This window comes from Stegostoma tigrinum, chromosome 33, assembly GCF_030684315.1.
Source record: "Stegostoma tigrinum isolate sSteTig4 chromosome 33, sSteTig4.hap1, whole genome shotgun sequence".
Lineage (NCBI taxonomy): Eukaryota > Metazoa > Chordata > Chondrichthyes > Orectolobiformes > Stegostomatidae > Stegostoma > Stegostoma tigrinum.
The window spans coordinates 3,722,018-3,743,816 of record NC_081386.1 but is presented as its reverse complement, the minus strand read 5'-3'; the positions used below and the strand labels follow the sequence as shown (position 1 = coordinate 3,743,816).

General features: G+C 41.9%; 1 protein-coding gene across 9 annotated transcripts in view; it reads right to left on the bottom strand.

Moving 5' to 3' along the window:
• arnt2 (aryl-hydrocarbon receptor nuclear translocator 2) overlaps positions 1 to 21,799 on the bottom strand; it is a 367,704-nt gene that overhangs the window by 197,277 nt on the left and 148,628 nt on the right. For all 9 annotated transcript variants that reach the window (XM_048562709.2, XM_059639326.1, XM_048562712.2 and 6 more), the window contains 2 exons: positions 17,921 to 17,986; positions 17,097 to 17,182 (listed from right to left, as the gene is read on the bottom strand). In XM_048562709.2, the coding sequence (XP_048418666.1) occupies positions 17,097 to 17,182; positions 17,921 to 17,986 (152 nt within the window). The remainder of the gene's footprint in view (positions 1 to 17,096; positions 17,183 to 17,920; positions 17,987 to 21,799) is intronic.

The window sequence follows — 21,799 nt, the reverse complement described above, 5'->3', positions numbered from 1 at the left end:
GTGGTCTCTCCGCAAGGCAAACAAGGGTGAGGAAAAGGGGGATTCTCTTAGGGTGGTTATTGCGGGGGCGGGGTGTGAGGGATGTGTTGCGGGAAATGCGGGAGACACGGTCAAGGGCGTTCTCAACCACTGCGGGGGGCGGGGGGGGGGGGGAGTTGCAGTCCTTGAAGAACACTGACATCTGGGATGTGCAGGAGTGGAATCTCTCATCCTGGGAGTAGATATGGTAGAGGCGAAGGAATTGGGAATAGGGGATGGAATTTTTGCAGGGTGGTGGGTGGGAGGAGGTGTATTCTCGGTAGCTGTGGGAGTAGGTGGGCTTGAAGTGGACATCAGTTTCTAGCTGGTTGCCTGAGATGGAGACAGAGAGGTCCAGGAAGCCTCCTCCCATCTCCTCCCACACATCCCCCCGTATCCCCCTCGTTCTCACACACAACTCCACCAACCTCCGGATGCAATGCATCATCCTCCGACACTTCCACCATCCACAATCCAACCCACCACCCAAGACATTTTTCCATCCCCACCCTTGTCTGCCTTCGCAGAGACCACTCTCTCCGTGGCTCCCTTGTCCGCTCCACACTCCCCTCCAACCCCACCACACCCGGCACCTTCACCTGCAACCTCAGGAAGTGCCACACTTGCCCCCACACCACCTCCCTCACCTCCATCCCAGGCCCCAAGATGACTTTCCATATTAAGCAGATGTTCACCTGCACATCTGCCAATGTAGTATACTGTATCCACTGTATCCGGTGTGGCTTCGTCTACATTAGGGAAACCAAGTGGAGGTTTGGGGACTGCTTGCAGAACACCTCCGCTCGGTTCACAATAAACAACTACACCTCCCAGTTGCGAACCATTTTAACTCCCCCTCCCAATCCTCAGACGACATGTCCAGCATTGGCCTCCTGCAGTGCCACAATGATGCCACCCGAAGGTTGCAGGCACAGCAACACATATTCCGCTTGGGAAACCTGCAGCCCCATGGTATCAATGAGAACTTCACCAGCTTCAAAATCTCCCCTTTCCCCCACTGCATCCCAAAACCAGCCCAGCCTGTCCCCTCCCCCCACTGCATCACTAAACCAGCTCAGCTCGTCCCCGCCTCCCTAGCCTGTTCTTCCTCTCATCTATCCCCTCCTCCCACCTCAAGCCGCACCTCCATTTCCCACCTACCAACCTCATCCCACCTCCTTGACCTATCCGTCCTCCCCGGACTGACCTATCCCCTCCCCACCTCCCCACCTATACTCTCCTCTCCACCTATCTTCTCTATCCATCTTCGGTCCGCCTCCCCCTCCCCCCCATTTATTTCAGAACCCTCTCCCCATCCCCCTCTCTGATGAAGGGTCTAGGCCCAAAACGTCAGCTTTTGTGCTCCTGAGATGCTGCTTGGCCTGCTGTGTTCATCCAGTTACACACTTTGTTATCTTGGATTCTCCAGCATCTGCGGTTACCATTATCTCCCTCACATCACATTAACCAGTTGTTATAAATCATCTTCTGGTGAAATTCTGATTGGAACAACATTCTATATGGTAGACAGTCTCACCTGAAAAACTCACATGAATGATTTTTGTTTAATGAAATATTTTGAGCATATAAATAAACCAGCTTCCACTGTTATTCTGAGAGTGAAGGAGTCGTGGATGCCACTGTATGTGATATTTTTCGTCGTCTTCTTCAGGGCCTTGCAAATACAATCAAAAGTGACAGCGAAAATTATATGCAGAAGGGAAGGGCAGAAAATGCTTCAAACCAATCAAGAAATATTGCTGGAAAAATGAGTTAATTTAATATCATTAATAGATTAAGCCAAAAAAATTTAATGACTTACAAAGTAAGACTTTCAAGTACGTTTTCTAAGAAGATAATCAACTCTCTTTCCAATTTTTAGTATTTAAATTAAAAATTCATTTTCATCAAGAATAAACTTTCTCATCTCATGACTGATAAAGATTATCTCCAACAAAACAAAGCCATATCAGAACCCTGTATTTTCGAAAAAAGAATGCTCACAGATTGTACAGAATGAATGACTCTTTTGAAGTCTGCAAGAGATGGCTCGTAAGTAATATATTTCCTGCTTTTTTTGTCAGGTATTACCCCTGTTTCCTTCCTTAGTGACTAATGACCCTATTATTTTGACATAGGAAGCTGCAGGTTGAAGAAGCTGTGAAGGATTCTGCTAATCTTATGATATACAACTGGGTTTTCTCATAGGCAACTGCAGTAAGTTCTGTTTTGTATCTGTCAACTTGCTCTCATCAAAATGGTTATGGTGTCTGGGAAACTACTTTGGTTTCCAGTTTGAGATATACTATCATAACCAATTAAATACTTAATCTTATAAATTTGCCAATACATTCAAGCAAGTGCTATATTAACAATACATAGATTTGACATTGTAAGAAATAAACTCCTAAACAAATTGGAGAAGACTTGTATCAGTTGTGCTGTGGACCACTGAGGTGGCCAGGGATGGATCATCCACTCAGCACTCGTGGCTAAGGATGATGCAAATGCTTCATTCACATTTTTTGTTTGGGTATGCTGGGCTCCCCTTGCATTAAAAAACAGCAAAGAATCACTACAACATTAGTAAAGAGGGGAAAAATGAACAAACAAGAAAAAAGAAGTGAATTAATGAATAAGTGCTGATCCTACAGAAAATAAGTCTGGGGAATTAGTTGTGAAGGATAAACAGGTGGCAGGCGAAATGAGCAGTTACTGTGCATCAGTCTTCACCAGACAGGATAAAAGTAAACCAGAAATAACTGTAAATCAGATACTGAAAGAGAGGGAGCTCAAGAAAATTGTCATTGGCAGGGAAGTGGTAATGACTAAATTGTTGAACTGGTCAAAAAGTCCCCAGGTGCTAAGACCATAATAAATAGGATTGTGAGCAGGTTGTTCGGTCCCTTGAGCTTGCTCCACCAGTCAATATGATCATGGTTGATCCACATTCCTTCAGTTCACTTTCCTGCCTTTTCCACACAACCCTTGATTCCCCAACTGATAAAGAGACTATGTATCTATCTCAGCCTTAAATATACACAAGGACTCTGCCTCCACAGCTTTCTGTGGAAAGGAGTTGCCAAGATTCACAACTCACTGACAGAAAAAATACCTTCTCATTTCAGTTTTAAAAATGGTGGCTCCTTTATTCCAAGACTATACGCTCTGGTCCTAGATTCTATCTACCATGAGGGAAATCATCCTCTCAGCATTTATCCTGTCAAATCACTTAAGAATCCAATATGTTTTGATGAGATCAACACTTATTCTTCTAAACTCAAATGAGTAGAATTACAGCCTTTTTAGCCTTTGCTCAAAAGATAGTCCCTCCATACTAGGGATCATCCTGGTGAACTGTCTCTAAACTGACTCCAAAGAAATGATACCTTTCCTTAAATAAGGGAACCAAAACAACCCACAGTACCCCAGATGTGGTTTCACTAGCACCTCATACAGTTGCAGTCAGACTTCGCTACCCTTGTACCTATCTGTCGTTAGTCCCATCTATCTGTCTAATACTTCTTCACCTCTGGTCAATTTTATCCTAGGGTCTTAAAAGAAGTAGCTAATAAGCTATTAGATGCGTTGGTTTATTTTTCCAAATTCAGTCGATTCAAAGCCAAGGTCCCTTTTGATTGGAAAATAGCTAACATAACTCCTTTATTCAAAAAAGAAGGGATGCAGAAAGCAAGAAACTATAGGCCCATTAGCTCAACATTCGTCATAAGGAATATGTCAGAATTTATTATTTAAGGCATTACAACAGTGCAGTTGGATAAGTTCAATGTAATCAGGCGGAACCAACATGATTTTGTTAAAAGGAATCACGTTAAACTATTTATTCAAGTTCTTTTAACATATGCTGTAGATAATAGGCATGTAATGTACTTAGAATTTCCAGAATGCTTGATAAGGTGCCACATCAAAGGCTACTAATAGAATAATGAACAGAAGATTGGCTTGCTGGCAGGAAGCAGAGTAGCAATAAATCGGTCATTCTGAGGCTGGCAGGATATCACAAGTACTGGGGCCTCAATTTTTTCAATTTACATAAATTATTTGGATGAAGGAACCAAAGATATGGTAGTTAGATTTGCTATGTTTCTATGATTCAAAGATATGTAGGAAGGTGATTCTGAAGGACACAAGGAGACCACAAAGAAATATAGATAGGTTAAATGAGTGGACAAAGATCTGGCAAATGAAGTAGAAAGTGGGAAAGTGTAAAATTGTTCTTTTGGGCAGAAAGAAGAAAAAAGTATATGATCTAAATGATGAGAGGTTGAAGAACTCAGAGATTTGAGTGCCCTAATGAATCACCGGTTAGTTTGCAGCTACAGCACGTAATCAGGATAACTAGTTGAATGTTATATTTTGTTTCAAGGGGAACTGAATGCAGAGTAGAGATGTTATGCTTCAGTTGTACAGGACATTTGTGAGACCGCATCTGGAGTACTGTGTATAGTATCAGTCACTGTACTTACGGAAGGATGTTCAGAGAAAGTTTGTTTTATGAGGAAAGGCTGTATCCTTTGGTGTTCTGAAGAGTCAGGGGTGATTTAGCTGAAACATAAAACATCCAAAGGGAACTTGACCAGGTGGGTGTTGACAATCCTCTTGGTAGGACAATCTTACCGAGGAGTCATGGTTTAAAAGTAAGGGAGTCACCTGTTTAAGAAGAGGCAAAGAGACTTCTTTTCTCTCAGGAAGTTGAGAGTCTTTGAAATTTGTTTCTTCAAGAGTCAGTGGATGCAGAATCATTAAACATTTTAAGTCAGAGGTAGAGAGATTCTGTATTAACAAGAGAATGAAAGGTTATCAGGGATATGCAGGAATGTAGAGTTGACGTTAAAATCAGACCAGATCTTATTTAATGGTGGAGCAAGATTGCGGAGCCAAGTGGTCTACTCTTGCTCTTCGCTCGTATATGCATACTTATTGAAGATGGAAATATTTGTGGAGCCTCCACCTCCAGTGAGTTGTTTTAATAGTTCATCAGCACTTGGGATTAAATCTGGTAGGATCTGTTGCACTGATTGTGAAATTGCTTAGTTCTGTGAATCACAAGTTGCTCACGTTTCTTGGCACACAAGGTGTCACATGCTGTAGTTTCACCAAGTTGATACCACATTTCTTGATATGGTTGTTGCTGCTCCTGATGCTCTCTGCACCCTTCATTGGCCAGGGTTGATTTCGTGGCTTGACATTATTGGTAGAGGAGAGGACTACGCTGGAACATGAAGTTCTAACATAAGTATATTGGATACAATTCTGCTGTTGCTGCTACTGCTCGAGCCCACAGTGCCTCAAGCATGCCCAGTTTTAACTTGTTGTTGCACTTAACACAGCAATAGTCCCACATAATACAATGCGGCATACCCTCAAAGTCAAGATGGAATTTTGTCCACATGGACTGATGCATCTATGACAGGGAAAGTAGGTTTATCCTTAGATTCATATGACAGAAGGGGCTCTTTAGCCTATCTAGTCTGTATTGCCAAAGTTACACTGAAACTACAGCAGTCCCACCTTTCAGCATTAGGTATGTGCGTGTGGCATCCGTCAGTCTCGAGAGACCATGGATCTGCGCTTGAAGAGATTTGATTCAGCTGCTGGCGGTAGCTCAGCATCTGTTGTGGCTGTACAGGCTCACACGGGAGTGACAGTCTCAGTTGCAGCGACTGCATTTGAAGACACTCTCCTCCAGTGCTGCCGTGTTGCTGTCTTTCTGTTGAACATACTTTTCCTCAGCAGCAAGCCTCAGTTTCTCCTCTCCTCGCTCCAGACCTCTGCGTAGTTCCGGTCTCCAGCGTGAGTGATCGTTTGCGACGTCTTCCCATCTCTCGACGTCCAGGTCCATTGACTTCATGTCCCTTTTGCAGATGTCCTTGAAACGAAGATGAGGTCGTCCTTGTGCTCTCTTGCCGATGGCCAATTCCCCGTACAGCACATCTTTCGGGATCCTCCCGTCCGGCATACGATATACATGACCCAACCAGTGGAGGCGGTGTTGTTGGAGTAGGGCGAAGAGGCTGGGTACATGGGTGTGGGTGAGGGCTTCGGTGTTGGTGACTCGGTCAATGCACTTGATGTCCAGAATGCGTCTCAGGCTGTGAAGGTGGAAATCATTGAAACGCTGCTCTAGTCTGGAGTAGAGGCTCTAGGCCTCACTGCCGTAAAGCAGTGTGCTGAGGATGCACGCCCTGTAGACTACAATCTTGGTGTTCGTAGTCAGCGTTTTGTTTTCCCAGACTCTCTCAGTCAGCCTGGCGAATGTGGAGGCTGCTCGTCCGATCTGCCTGTAGATCTCAGAGTCCAGGGCGAGACTGTCTCTGATGGTGGAGCTGAGGTGTGTGAATTCGTGGACTACCTCCAGCTCGTAGTTGTTGATGGTGATGACAGGGGGGTGCTCAACGCCTTGACCCAGCACGAAGGTCTTCTTCAGGCTAATGGTTGTGCTGAATTCCTGGCAGGCTCTTGAGAGGTTGTCCATGAGGCGCTGCTCTTCACAGTGGGCTGCCAACGCTGCGTCATCTGCAAACAACATATCTCTAATGAGTACCTCACGAACCTTGGATTTTGCCCTCAGCCGGGACAGACTGAACAGCCTTCCGCCCAATCTGGTGTGGAGGTAGACACCATCGGTTGATGTTCCAAACGCGTGTTTCAGCATGACTGCAAAGAAGATGCCGAACAGGGTGGGGGCAAGCACACAGCCCTGCTTAACACCGCTGCCGATGTTGAAAACCTTCGAAGAGCCGTCAAATTGATCGACACCTTTCATATCCGTCTGAAATGATTGGACTATTCTAAGGAGTCTCGGAGGACAGCCAATCCTGGCGAGGATTTTGAACAAGTCTTCTCTGCTCACAAGGTCGAATGCCTTTGTGGCATCAATGAAAGCGATGCAGAGTGGTTGTCTTTGCTCTCGGCAAATCATTAGGTGCACAGCCTTGAATAATACGATATTTCATGTGCTCAGCCAATTACTTATTAAATGTTATGAAATCACTCACCTCACGTACTCTCCAAGGCAGGGCATTCTAGATGTCCACCACCCACTGGGTCAAAATACTTTTCCTAAAATTCCACCTAAACCTCCGCCATTCATCTTAAAATTATGCCCTTTATCATTTGCGCTTTGTCTAAAGTGAACAGCTGCTTTATATTCTCCCTGTCCATGTCCCTCATAATCTTATGCACTTGTATCAAGTCCCTCTTAACCTTCTCTACTACAAGGAATATAACCCCAGCTTATCCATCCTCTCTCCATTGCAAAACTATTCAATTCCAGGCAACATCCTGGTGAATCTAAAACAAAACATAAAAATAAAGAACCTGCAGATGCTGGAGTTCCAAAACAAAAACAGAAATTCAGGAAGAAAGGAGGGGGGCACAGTCCTATCGACATCAATGGAGCGGAGGTGCAGAGTGTTGACAGCATCAAGTCCTTGGAGAGATGATAACCAATAATCTGTCCTGGTCCTCCCATGTGGATGCAACAGTCAAGAAGACACAACAACACCTCATCTTCCTCAGGAGGCTGAGGAAATTCAGCACGTCCACAAGGACCCTCACCAACTTTTACAGATGCACCTTAGAAAGCATTCTATCTTAGTGCATCACAGCTTAGCATGGCAACTGCTCTGCCCAGGACTGTAAGAAACTACAAGAAGTTGTGAACACAGCCCAAACCATTATGCCAGCCAACCTTCTATCTATGGATTCCAGCTACACTTCTCATTGCTGTGGAAAGGCAGTCAACATCATCAAAGACCCCTCCTACCCTGGTTATACTCTCTTCTAAACGCTTCCATCAAACAGAAAATACAGAAGTTTGAACACATGTACCAACAGGTTCAAAAACAACTTCTTCCTTGCTGTTATTCGGCTGCTGAATGGACCATTCTAATTTCAAGTTTAATGTTGATTTTGTTTTTGTGCATCTCCTGTGCAGCCATAACCTTGTACACCTCACTCTATCTAAACAACCTATGATCTATATGTCCTTGTATGTTATGATCTGCCTGTATTGCACTCAAAACTTTTCACTGTACTTAGGTAAATGTGACAACAATAAGTCAAATCAAATTGTTGGCAAAACTCAGTAGATCTGACAGCTTCTTTGGGGAGAAAGCAGAGTTAATGTTTTGAGTCCAGTGACTTTTCATCAGAAGTAATAGCAGAACTATTTTGAAGAAGGGTCACTGGGCCGAAAATGTTAACTCTGCTTTCTCTCCACAGGTGTTGCCAAATCTACTATGTTTCTTTCCAGCAACTTTTTTTTGTTTTATCCCAATTAAATTGGGAAAGTTGATATCTCCTAATTTAACTATCTTTTTAATGTTTTTACATAACTCAGTGAATTGTCCACATATCTGCTCTTCAATTGCCTGCTGATTCTTTCGGGGTTGATGATACACTTCCAGCAGTCTGATTCCCCTTTTTCATTCCTAAAATCTACTCACAAAGGCCCTTCCAAGATATTGTCCCTCCTTAATGCAGTAACCATTTCCTTCATTAATAATTCACCAACTCCTCTTTTACATCTTCCTCTGTCCTGCCTGAAGATCTTGTACACCACAGCAATGTCATTGACTCTTAACTGCTCTCTGGGCAATTAGGAATGGGCAGTTAAATGCTGTCTGGCCAGCAACACCCTCATCCCGTGATTGAATAAAGTCATAAAGGAATGTGTTGAGTTTCCAGTCCTGCCCCACCTCCCAAACCATATCTCTAGGATGACAGCAACATCACAATTCCACATGTCAATCCGCACCCTTAACTTATCTATTTTACCTCTAATATTCCTATCATTAGAATGCCTTACTCCCTTGAAGATCACCATATCTGAACTCCATCTGCCTATGTTCCTCTTCTCAGGTATGCTGTGCCCTATTGAGCTCACGCACCAGGTCCCCTGCCCCTGTAAAACTAGGTTAAACTTTTCCCAACAGCAATACTAAGCTCTCCTACATTCTGGTTCAGATGCAGACTGCCTTGCTGTAGAGGTCCCACTTTTCCTAGAAACCCAGGAATCTTAAACCCTCCAGGGTTTAATACTTTTGAGGTATCCATCAGCCCTATTCTCCTTTTACTGTAGTTGCCAGCACGTGGCACTGGGAGTGATCCACAGATTACAACCTGTGACGTCCTGCTTTTTAATCCACTTCCCGGATCCGTGAACTCGTGAACCCTTATCTCTCATTCCATCTACGTCATTGGTACCAATGTGTACTTTGTCTTGTCACTCTCTCCCTTCAGGATGTCCTGCAGCTGCACAGTGACATCCCTGACCCCAGCACCATGGAGGAAACACACATCCTGGAGTCATGCCTGCGATTAACAGAATCATCTGACTATTCCCCTAACTAATGAATCCCCTATCACTATTGCTCCTGTTTTCTTCTTCCTCCCTTCCTGTACAGCCACGCCACTTGCCATGCCAGAAATCTGGCTCTGTCTGCACACCCTCATCAGCTTACGAAACGGAAAACTGATGTGTGAGCAAAACCTCAGAGGACTCTTACACTACCTGCCTGATGGTCACCTTTTCCCTTCTTTCCTTGAGCTACAGTGTGAACACCTCTCTAAATGTGTTAAACATATGACTCTCAGTCTCATGGATGTGCCACAGTGTCTCCAGCCACCTCTCTGAAACATGGCACTTTGGAGCACTTCCTGCACTCGTGGTCATTTGGGATGCCAGCAGGGTCCGGGAGTTCTCACATGGAAATTTCTTTCTTATTGGTTCCATCATGCCCTACTGCAGATTCGGTCTCAGGTTTTGCTCTTTAGGACTCTTTTGGACAAAGGGGCATAATTTTTTTAAGTTAAAAAGCAGGCGGTTCAGAGGAGAGTTGAGGAAAATTATGCACACCGAGTGTGATAGGGATCTGGAATGTACTGCCTGGGAGGGTAGTTGAGGCAGGTAACTCACAACCTTTAAAAAGTACTTGGATCAGCACGTGAAATGTCATAACATTCAAGGCTATTAGTCCAGTGCTGTGAGGTGGGACTGGCGAACGTTTGTATAATTTTGGCAGTACAGACCTGATGAGCTGAAAAGCCTCTTTCTGTGGCTCAGATGGTTCAGTCAGTAGTGGTGCTACAAAGTCACTGGTAATGATGGACATTGAAGTTGCCTAATTGGAGTACATTCTATGCCCTTGCAACCCTCAGCGCCTCTTCCAACTAACATATTGGTCTTCCTGTAGAGGCAATGGCCTACTGATAATGCTGTGAAATTACTAATCCAAACAATCAGGTAATGTTCTGGGGACCCAGGTACAAATCCTGCAAAGGCATTAAAATTTCAAAATAGGAGTCTAACGATGAATGTGAAACATTGTCAATTGTTTGAATAAAAATATACTTGGTTCACTAATAATGTTTAGGGAAGGAAATGGCCATCCTTACCCACACTGGCCTACATGTGACTAACAACCACAGCAATGTGGTTGATTCTTGACTACACTCTGGGCAATTAGGGATGAGCAATAAATACTGGCCTAGCCAGGGACTCCCACATCCAGTGAATATGTTGTTAAAAATAGTGTTGTTCAAAGTGGAAGTACTGATTCTTCATCCAAGAGGGCGTGTTATATGTAATCAGAAAGAAATTTCCCTCCCCATATTTGACCAGATGCTATGAATTTCCATGGGATACAGAGTCAATGCTCAGAATTTCTGTATACCACTGTGCTGCCACTCCTAGTGAGTCTGACTGGCAGTAGGACAGGCATACCCAAAGGTGATGACGCCAGGGTTTGGAACACTGTCCATAAAGCATGATTCAGTACCTATGACTGTGTCAGGCTGTTTCTAGACTATTCTGTAGGACAGCTCTTCCAATTTATACTCATATCACCAGATGTTAATAAGAAGGACTTTATAGGGTCAACAGAGCTAGGTTGGCCACTATTGTTTCTGCAACCTGGATCAACGCCAAAAGATTCAATCAGTTTCATTCTTTTCAAATACAACAAAAAGTTGTGCATTCTGGAGTAAGCAATTCTTCAGGTATAGTGTCCAAACTGGATAGTAAGCTAGAAGCTAAACAGGAAAGAATACAATTGCAAATATAACAGATAATGAAGCGTTATGTACAGTTTTGGCCTCCTTATCCGAGGAAGGATATTCTAGCTGTGAAGGGAGTGCAGTAAAGGTTTACCAAATTTATTCCTGGGATAGCAGGGCTGACATATGAAGAGAGACTGAATTAGTTAGGCTTATAAAATCATGGAATTTCGTAGAATCCCTACAGTTTGGAAACAGGCCCTTTGGCCCAACAAGTACACACCAGCCCTCTGAACAGCATTCCACCCAGACCAGTCCCCCTATCCTTTCCCTATAACCCTACATTTTTCATTGGTAAGACACTTAATCTACACATTCCTGAATACCTAGCCTGCACATCCGTGGACTGAGAGAGGAAACCGGAGGTCTCAACAGAAACCCACACAGACAGATGGAGAATGTGCACACTCCACACAGACAGTCGCCTGAGCATGGAATCGAACTCAAACCCCTGGCGCTGTGAGGCAGCAATGCTAAGCACTGAGCCACCACTAAAGTTTGGAAGATATGGGGAGGATCTCATAGAAACCTATAAAATTCCAACAGGACTACACAGGCTAAACGCAGGAAGATGCTCCATGATCAGGGAGTCCAGAACGAAGGGTCACAGTCAAGGATTGAGATGAGCAGAAGGTTTGTCTCCCCAGGGCTCTATGGAATTCCCTGGCACAGAAAGAAGCTCAGGCCAAAGCAGTGAATGTTTTCAAGAAGTTAGAAATAGTTCTTCAAGCTAAAGTATCAAAGAATACAGGAAGAAACGGGATTAGGTTGCTAAATTGGATGATCAGCCGTGATCATACTGAACTGCAGAGCAGGTTTGATGAGCCTATTCTAGCTCCTATTTTCCATGTTTCCATAATGTTATTGCTTGTCAAAGGACAAATGAAACATCAGGTTAATATGAAGAGGTATGGAAGTCTTCAACAATTATTTCAAATCTCATAATTAATAAAACTTTTGAAAGGGCAAGATTCAATGGCTAGATTAATTCATACATGATATCATTAATGAACTCTACAGGCTATTACCGAGATGTAATTGAAGTGACTTAAAGACAGAATTCATGACAGACTGGGTTCTTGTAGGCACTACTGAGAAATCACTGTTAAATTTATTACAATTTAAAGACGACCCAACTCAGGAGACAGCCATTCAGATGGTAAGAGAAGCAGAAGTTCAAAGTAAACCACATCAATCCCAAGGGAACAAGGTAAAAATTGGCACAGGAGATCAATGAAATGTATTTAGTTTTTTTAAGGTAAAAGACTACAAAAGGCATACTACGCAAAAAAGCAGTTGAAGCAAAAAGCATATAAAGGAGACCAAAGTCAGTGATAGACCCAAAGACTGGGATAAATTCACATTCATCAAAGGACAACTAAAAGATAAAAAAAGACAGAGAAAATAAACTTTGAGGGCAAACTAATGAGGAATGTAACAATTGATAGTAAGAGTTTCTTTAAATATGTAAAAAGAGGTGTCGAAGTGAATATTGGCCCCTTAGAAAATGAAACTATGGAAACGATTCTGGGGAACAAAAATAGCAGAGGAGCTAAACTGATATTTTACATCAGTCTTTACAGTTGAAGGTACTTAGAACATCCTATTAATACTAAAGAATACAGGGGAGGAATTAATTACCATCACCATAATTAAAGATGTAGTATTAGGCAAATTAATGTGGTCAAATGCAAATAAATCCCCCAGCCCTGATGGCTTACGTCCCCAGATCCTAAAAGAGTTAGCTACAGGGATAGTGGATGCATTGGTTGTAATTTTCTAAAAATTATTGGATTTTGGAGAAGTACCACAGGATTGAAAAACTGTCAACGTGAGGCCTTGATTCAAAAAAGGAGATGCAAATGGTAGGTAAAATAAAAAGTCAATTAGCTTAACATTAATCATCAGAAAAACTTTGCAATCTATTATTAAGAAAGTAATAGCTGAACATTTGGAAACTCATAATCCAATCAAGCAGAGTCAAATCTTATTTAGATTATTAGGGTTTTTCAAGGAGGTCTCAACCAGAGTTGATAGAGGGAGGTCTCAACCAGAGTTGATAGAGGGAAACCAATCGATGTGTTGTTTTTGGACTTCCAGAAGGCATCCACAAAGGTACCTCACAAAAGGTTAAATCTTAAGATGAGTCCATGATGTTGAAGGGAGGATATTGACACGGGTAGAGAACTAGCTCATGGGCAGGAAACAAGTGTGGATAAAGGGTTCTTTTTCAGGTTGGTGACCCATGACCGGTGGAGTTCCACAGGGATAAGTGCTGGGGCCACAGCTGTTTACAATATATATTAATGACCTGAAGGAAGGAAATTAATATACTACCACCAAATTTGCAGACGACACCAAAATAAATGACGGAGACTGTGAAAAGAACACAAACACAAACAAGAGAGATTTTGATACATTAAGGAAGTATGCAGAAAGTTGGCAAGTGAAGCAAAATGTGGAAAAATACAAAGTCGTTCATTTTGGCAGGGAGAACAGAAGAACAGAATTTTATTTAAATGGAGGAAAACAACAGAAAGCTACAAAATTAAAGAGAGTCCGACCCCACCACCCAAGACATTTTTCCATCCCCACCCCTGTCTGCTTTCCGGAGAGACCACTCTCTCTGTGACTCCCTTGTTCGCTCCACACTGCCCTCCAACCCCACCACACCCGGCACCTTCCCCTGCAACCGCAGGAAATGCTACACTTGTCCCCACACCTCCTCCCTCACCCCTATCCCAGGCCCCAAGATGACATTCCACATTAAGCAGAGGTTCACCTGCACATCTGCCAATGTGGTATACTGCATCCACTGTACCCGGTGTGGCTTCCTCTACATTGGGGAAACCAAGCAGAGGCTTGGGGACCACTTTGCAGAACACCTCCACACGGTTCGCAATAAACAACTGCACCTCCCAGTCGCAAACCATTTCCACTCCCCCTCCCATTCTTTAGATGACACGTCCATCATGGGCCTCCTGCAGTGCCACAATGATGCCACCCGAAGTGTGCAGGAACTGCAACTCATATTCCGCTTGGAACCCTGCAGCCCAATGGTATCAATGTGAACTTCACCAGCATCAAAATCTCCCCTTCCGTCACCGCATCCCAAAACCAGCCCAGTTCGTCCCCTCCCCCCACTACACCACACAACCAGCCCAGCTCTTCCCCTCCACCCATTGCATCCCAAAACCAGTCCAACCTGTCTCTGCCTCCCTAACCTGTTCTTCCTCTCACCCATCCCCTCCTCCCACCCAAAGCCGCAGCTCCATCTCCTACCTACCAACCTCATCCCACCTCCTTGACCTGTCCATCTTCCCTGGACTGACCTATCCCCTCCCTACCTCCCCACCTACACTCTCCTCTCCACCTATCTTCTTTTCCCTCCATCTTCAGTCCGCCTCCCCCTCTCTCCATATTTATTCCAGAACCCTCTCCCCATCCCCCTCTCTGATGAAGGGTCTAGGCCCGAAACGTCAGCTTTTGTGCTCCTGAGATGCTGCTGGGCCTGCTGTGTTCATCCAGCCTCACATTTTATTATCTTGGATTCTCCGGCATCTGCAGTTCCCATTATCACAGGGATTGTCTGAAGTTGGTTGGAATTAAAATAAAATGTTTCATATCATATATGGGATGGAAAGCTGTGACTATATTGGTGTGATTGAAATGTTTTCCACTGCTACCAAAGCAGAAGGCAGTTTCAACTTCAAACGGCAACGAGGTTTGGGATGAAGTGCAAGTAACAAGACATAACTGAACCATTGACATTACTTGAGGGGCTATACAGCGATAGACATTGCAAGTATCTTCAATTAAATTGTGCCAGGTTGCTACATTATACAGCAAATAATTAACTACTCCAAATTCAAGCCAAGGTGTTTAGGAAGGGACATGTTCAAGTAGAGTCTTCAACCTCTCCAAATTCCAAAAAGACATCTTCAACAAATATAAATTAACACATCATGCAAGAGTTAATCTTCAAATGAGGGAGTGAAGAAGTTGGTTTCATGAATAATTAAATCCACTCAATCAAAATAGCTCAAAGTTTAAAACCACTTTATTAAATCACCACTTAAATTAAATGAAGACGAGGTCCTAATCGACTTTTCTCTCCAGATATCCAAGACCTTTCATCCCTAATGTCATCCTTTAAGACCTCTTCACAGATTGTAGCATGGGCATTTAATTGACAAAATTGATTTTAACACAGATAAGCATAGGAATTTACATTTTGTGAAAATAATAGGAGCAATTATAACTTGAAAAATAAATATCTAAGTTGGTATTGCTGCAGAAAAGACATGTTGTCGAAGCTTTTTACCTTGTACTCATTGGGACAATTCAAAAGAAATTCCAATGTAAAGGAAAAACAATATTCACACAGAATGGGAGGAGAATGCTGACTGGTGGGCCTGAAATACTAGGACATGAATGGCCTATGATAGAATTTCGGTAAGATTTTAAAAGCAAAGGATTGGAATCTCTTGTAAAGAAGGCCAGGTTAATTTAAATTTGGGGAGTGTCAGCGTCAATGACATCTGGGGAGCTGCTAAGATAGAAACCACAGAAAAATAATGGTATAAAAAGAAGCCATTCAGTCCACTGTGTCTGCACCGAGCTGAATAAACTGGCCATCCATTCTAATCCCGTTTTCCAGTATTTAGTTAATGGTCTTGAAGGTTACAGCAGTTCAGGTGCAGATTCATTTGACAAATTTAAATTAATTGGCAAATTTTAGCACATGGAACTAAAAATTAGCATTTCATAACTTCAGCACTACCTGAAAACTTTCACTATTAAGTAACTTGGAGTTGTAGTCACTGCTCTAATATAGGAAAAGTGCAACTAATTTATTCACAATACCACAAGTAGCAATGCCATAATGCACAAACAGTTCACTGCAGTGATATTATTCAGAGGGGGGATACTGACCAAGACTACTCCCTCCTCCTTCTTGGCAGGGTTCTTTTCCCTAAATGCACAGAAAAATATACTGACAGCATAGCATTCCCTCAATGCTGCACTTAGACCAGATCAAAACTTGCAACGCTTTTCTAAGACATCAGTTATTACACCTTTAAGAGCCCAGTGACAGCATGTAGCAATCCAGAAGTGAAAGCCCATAAACAGTGTGGGATTTTCATAAATTAACGATGATTGAAATTCTTTGATGGGGGGGGGGGTGGAATGTCTGAATGACTCTTGTAGCAGTCTTAACACAATCTTTAAAAAGCTTACTTTTCATCTCAGAATTGGTTCTGAAATTTGCATTCTGTTTCTGAATACACAAACAGGGAATACGTTTCGACATTCCATCAAATAGTATACCAGGCTGCTTGAAGAAAACTTAGGATAGCTCAGTACAAATTAAATCATGTGTATAGGTATGTACTTTCTAGAAGAACAGGTTCAAAGTGCATCATAAGATCATTCATAGGAAATGTTAGATTACATGAAAGTTCCAAACATGATTGTTAGTTACAAAATAAGCAAGCCATTCCATTCTCTTGCATTCATGTACAAATATATGCAAATATACAAAGAAATGTGAACCGATTATCTTTCAATAACATATCTAAGAAATAACTGGGGTTTGATAAGATAGAGCATTGGGAGAGGCATAATTTTGATCTACTGCCGCTCATCCTCCTTAGCCAGCTGAACCCCTCTCACAAATGGCACAGCTTTTCAAACAGAACAAGTGTAAGAAGTAGAAGAGAAAGAATTATCAATGATTCTGAAAATGTTTGGAAGTAAGACATCACAGAAAATCAGAAGTCAAGATATTGGGTGGGGAGCAGTAGCAAACAGCATGATAACAGGCTTTCCCTATAAGTTTTATACAACTAACATCCATGGTTAGTTGGACACTAAAGGGTATAAGATTATAAAGGGTATAAGAACATTTGTTTGGATCACGTACAGAATAATAAACTTTAACTACTACACTGGAAAAAAGCATACTAAATTACCCTTTAATTGAATTAATTTACCTGCTGGTGGCCAAGCTTTGATGTATCCAGTGCAGTGAACTACTGAATACTGCGACTCTCCTTCCTTGACAGGTCCCAAGCCATTTCTAGGAGAACATCAATGGAGGATTAATTGTTAATTTGACACCACTGATCTCAAAGGAACATAAAAAGGGTTACAAAAAAAAGTTGCATAATTTCATTGCAACGTGGTGACTCAGTGGTTAGAACTGCTGCCTTATGGTGCCAGGGACCTGGGTTCGATTCCAGCCTCAGGCGACTGTCTGTGTGGAGTTTGCACATTCTCCCTGTATCTGACATATGTAGGTTAGGTGGATTGGTCATGTTAAATTGCCCACAGTGTCTAGGGTGAGGAAATGCAGAGTATGGGTGGGTCTGATTGGGATGCCCTTCTGAAGATCAGTGCGGACTTGAATGGCCTGCTTCCACAATGTAGGGATTCTATGGATTAGGACCGACTATAGGGGTACTTCCCGCGAACTAGTATTCCAAACTCGCAGACTAATACTCTGGGAACGTGGGTTTGAAATCTGCCGAGGCAGATGGTGAAATTTGAGTTCAATAAAAATGTGTAATATTGCTGACCGGGTAACCATTGTTTATTGTTGTAAAATATTTATCTGGTTTGTTTATGTCTTTTAGAGTAGGAAATCTGCCATCTTTACCCAATCTGATTTACTTGTGATGCAAAAACCACAGCAATTCACTCTTAACTATCAACGGCCATAAATACTATCCCTGCCAGCGATGCCTATAGTCGATGAATGAAAAAAATCATGTGCAGCTAAAAAAAATTTCATACTTAAAATAGATTAGGGTATCACCTATATCTCTTGCGTAGGACAGTCAGCCTGCTCAATGAGATATGTTCCAAGGGAGCCGTTCCACACCTGCATTTAAAAAATCCATTATAGTTAAAGTCATATTCAATATTGGCACTGCTTTATACTTTAAGCTTTCTGAAAAACTGTATAGTCACTGTTGACTGAACTGCAAAGTTACTGTTACAGTCCAGCCAGCATTCTAGAATTGTAACTTAAGCACAACATAAAAGATCAATTTCCATTAGTAATACAATGCTTTTGAAGAAATGAAATTTGACAAGATATGAACCATACCTGGTTGTGTGCCACATGATAAATGGTTTGCAGAAAGAATAAATACAGACAGTTGCTATGCACTTATCAACTAAAAAAAATGTTTTTTTTTTAAACATATAGAGCCCTTAACATAAACAGTTTCACAAATAGACACATGACATCCAGCTGCGAAGACAGGAAAACAGATGTGAATTGACACTCTGTTCCATCAAAAACATTGGGTTTTTAAAAGATATACTGAAGGGGAAAGAAACAGACATCAACAGAAATTAAAATATCAGACAAATACAACTGAAAGTTTTACCAGCACAGCAAATGTACAAAAGAGCAGAAGAAGAGAAAACAACCATACTGGACAGACAGGAGACTGGGGGAGATAGCCAACAGAAAGCAGGGCATAGTCATGAATTCATTCACAAGGACAAAGATTTCAAATTTATTGCATTGTAGTCAGGAGGTTCAATGTAAAGACTAAATCAATGAAAACAGTATGAGGGTGAGTGGGACATCGAGCTATTCAAGCATTCGGACATTTGGAAAAAAAACTCGAGTTTGTTCAGAGTGACAAATGGAAAGTCATGAATAAAGAAGTTTAAATAATGAATTTTGGACAATGACAAGTACAAGGGTTTTAGTAAGGAGGAGGGTGGCACAGAAGGTAGTCAATATTGCAAGGTCAAATCAACAGACTCATTGATAGGATGAATCTGTTTAAAAGCTAACAGCAAAACCACATAGTTAAAGTTACTGACCTACTAATCAAGTTTATTGTAAAAGGTGAAGTCATACACAAGCAGAAATATACCAAATCAGATACCAACACAATATACACTTTTCATCATTTCTTTTTATTGGCAGCAACACAAAACCACAACACGCTTCAATTTAAAACTTAGAAATTGTCGAATGGGAAGTTTTTTTTTAGAAAATGCTTAGATGGGTTTGTCACAGAATATTATTTTTTAAAGTGGATTCAAACCATTACAATACTGCACTTTATCAAAGGCACTTGTGTATTTTAGAAGGGAAAAATATAGTAGACAAAGGGAAAGATATAGGATGCGAGAAAAGAGTGGCACATTGAAATTCATTATTGATTGTTTGTGCAAATAGCGACGGCCAATATACAGGTCAAATGGCCTCTGCCCATTTTGCAGTTTGATTATTTTCCTAAGCTCTTATAATTTTAGAAAGTTACAAACATGGCAATTGGAATCCATAGAGCCATCACCCACTCATGTGTAGTACAAGGGAGCAAACCACACAAACCGATCTACTGCACAAAATCTTACCACACTTTATTTTAGACTCAGGCAGTTTCTGGCTATCGAACTGCTAGAACAACTTCATAACAAAAACATATACCTTATTAAACAGAAATGCTACTTTATCACAGAAAAAAACAGTATTCTTAACTGATAAATTACTAGATAAAACAACTTGACATAATTGCTCACATTCTAGTTACATTCTCAGCAGGTGTTTTGAGTAAAAAGCCCACTTTAATGTCAAACATTCTATTCATCAATTTGAACAAGTAGCTCATGAGTAGAAACTTAATGGATCCTCACAACTTCAGTAATTCAGAACTGAAATGAAAGCTTTGGAGGGAAAAATATCAACCCTGGTTGCATTTTTTAAAGACAGACTATTACAGTATTAGGAGACAGCAGGTCAGTGAAAATAATAAGGTGTAGAGCTGGATGAACAAGGCAGGCCAGGCAGCATCACGGCAGCAGGAAAGCTGACATTTCGGGTCTTCTTCAGAAAAGACCCTTCTGACTCCTCAGGTCAGTGAAGCATGTTTTGGATTGCTTTAACATTGCAGGAATGTAGGTGTTATTGCTCTTTCACTGTAGTGGCAAGACTGAGGAGGCAGTGGCATAATGGATACAACACTGGCTAAGGTACAGACAGTAGAGTAGCAGTGAGTGGCTATTTTTCAAACTGGACATGTCCCCCACAGATCAGTATTAGGATCACTGCTCACTTAGATATAAATTAATGACCTGGATTTGGGTACAAAGAGTAAAGTTTCAAAATTCACAATTGACATGGTATTCAAAAATATACCAAACAATGAGAATCGCAACAAACCTCAGGAGGACATAGACTGACTGTTGGAATGGGAAAGTATGTGACAGATGAAATTTCATGCAGAGAAGAAGCATGAAGTGATGCATTTGGGCAGGAAAATTGTGGTGATCTAATTTTGCAATTACAATTTTAAACGGGTGGAACAACAGTTAGACATGGATGCCCGGAAATATATGAAGATAGCAGGACCAGTTGAGAAGGTTCTTAAAATTGTGTAGAATTCTTAGCTTTACAAACAGAGCATTGGGCAAAAATGAGCAAATATTGCAAACATTAAAAATCACTGGTTAGGCCACAGTTTGAGAAGTGCGTTCAATCCCAGGCTCCAGATTTCAGGAAAAATGAAAGCCGATCCATGAAAAACAGGACCGTTGCAGACTGGCTAATTAACACCCCATTAGTATACTCTCAATCATCAACAGTGATGGAAAGCATTGTCAACAATGTCATGAAGCAGCATTTAATAAACAACTGCTTACGGGTGCTCAGTTTATGTTACATCAGAGACATGTGGCTCCTAGCCTCATTACACCCTCCATAGAAACATTAATAAAAAAGTGGAATTAAAGAGGTGAGAGTGAATGCCTGTGACATCACAGAACCCTAGCAAACGTGCAGTAAATGGGCACTGGCGGAAAAGTTTCCATTTACCACAAGTCCATCAGGAAGTGGTCAGCACATAGCAACCTTGAAACCCTGAGGGAAAGGAGATGGTGGAACTTGTTACGTGGTTTCCCTGAGAAGACTGTCACAGTCATTGGTAGAAAGCTTCATCACCAAAACAAGCAACAAGACACTGGCTGGTGGTGAGAAGGATCTGTGAGATCCTTCATGTATGCCCGGTCAGCCTGTGCCACCACACACTGCCCTTGAAGTGGCTGTTTTGGGTGGGGTCATTGAGATTGTCACACGTCTCCTTCTGGAATATGCCTTTGCAAAGAATGTCTGGAGGAAGATGAAGTAATTTTTGTCAAGGTTTATCCTGAGCAGCTCCGTGACATGAGACTCTGTGCTCTACAGTTTGTTCCCTGGGACACACACCACAACAAACATCAACTGCACCTGGAGGACTATCAACTTGATGAAAGATGCTCTTTGGTTTGCCCAAAACTTATTGGTCTTTCAGAACAAGGAGGTGACCCCAAATGAGTGTTGCAGACTGGCACATTCTTTGGTCCAGGACTACATGCTGTTGGACACACTATAGTTTGGGGCAGCTGCCACCAAGGCACAATGAGGAAAGACCACCATCTGCGGTCTTCCTGCTGAAGGTTAATGGGGGTCTGTTCAGTTATTGGACCCTCCTATAGCCTCATATATATGTAAATATTAGTTTTGTGTAAGAGAGGTCTTTGGTTTTGTTGAAATAGTCATAGTTTAACGTTTTGTTTGTTTGCTTGAAAGACAACTTAGCAGAACCAAATTGCTTTGTAACAATGTATACATACAAAGAGATTTTTTTGAATAAAAGTATATTTTTGAAATTTAAAAAAATCTCCACTCCTT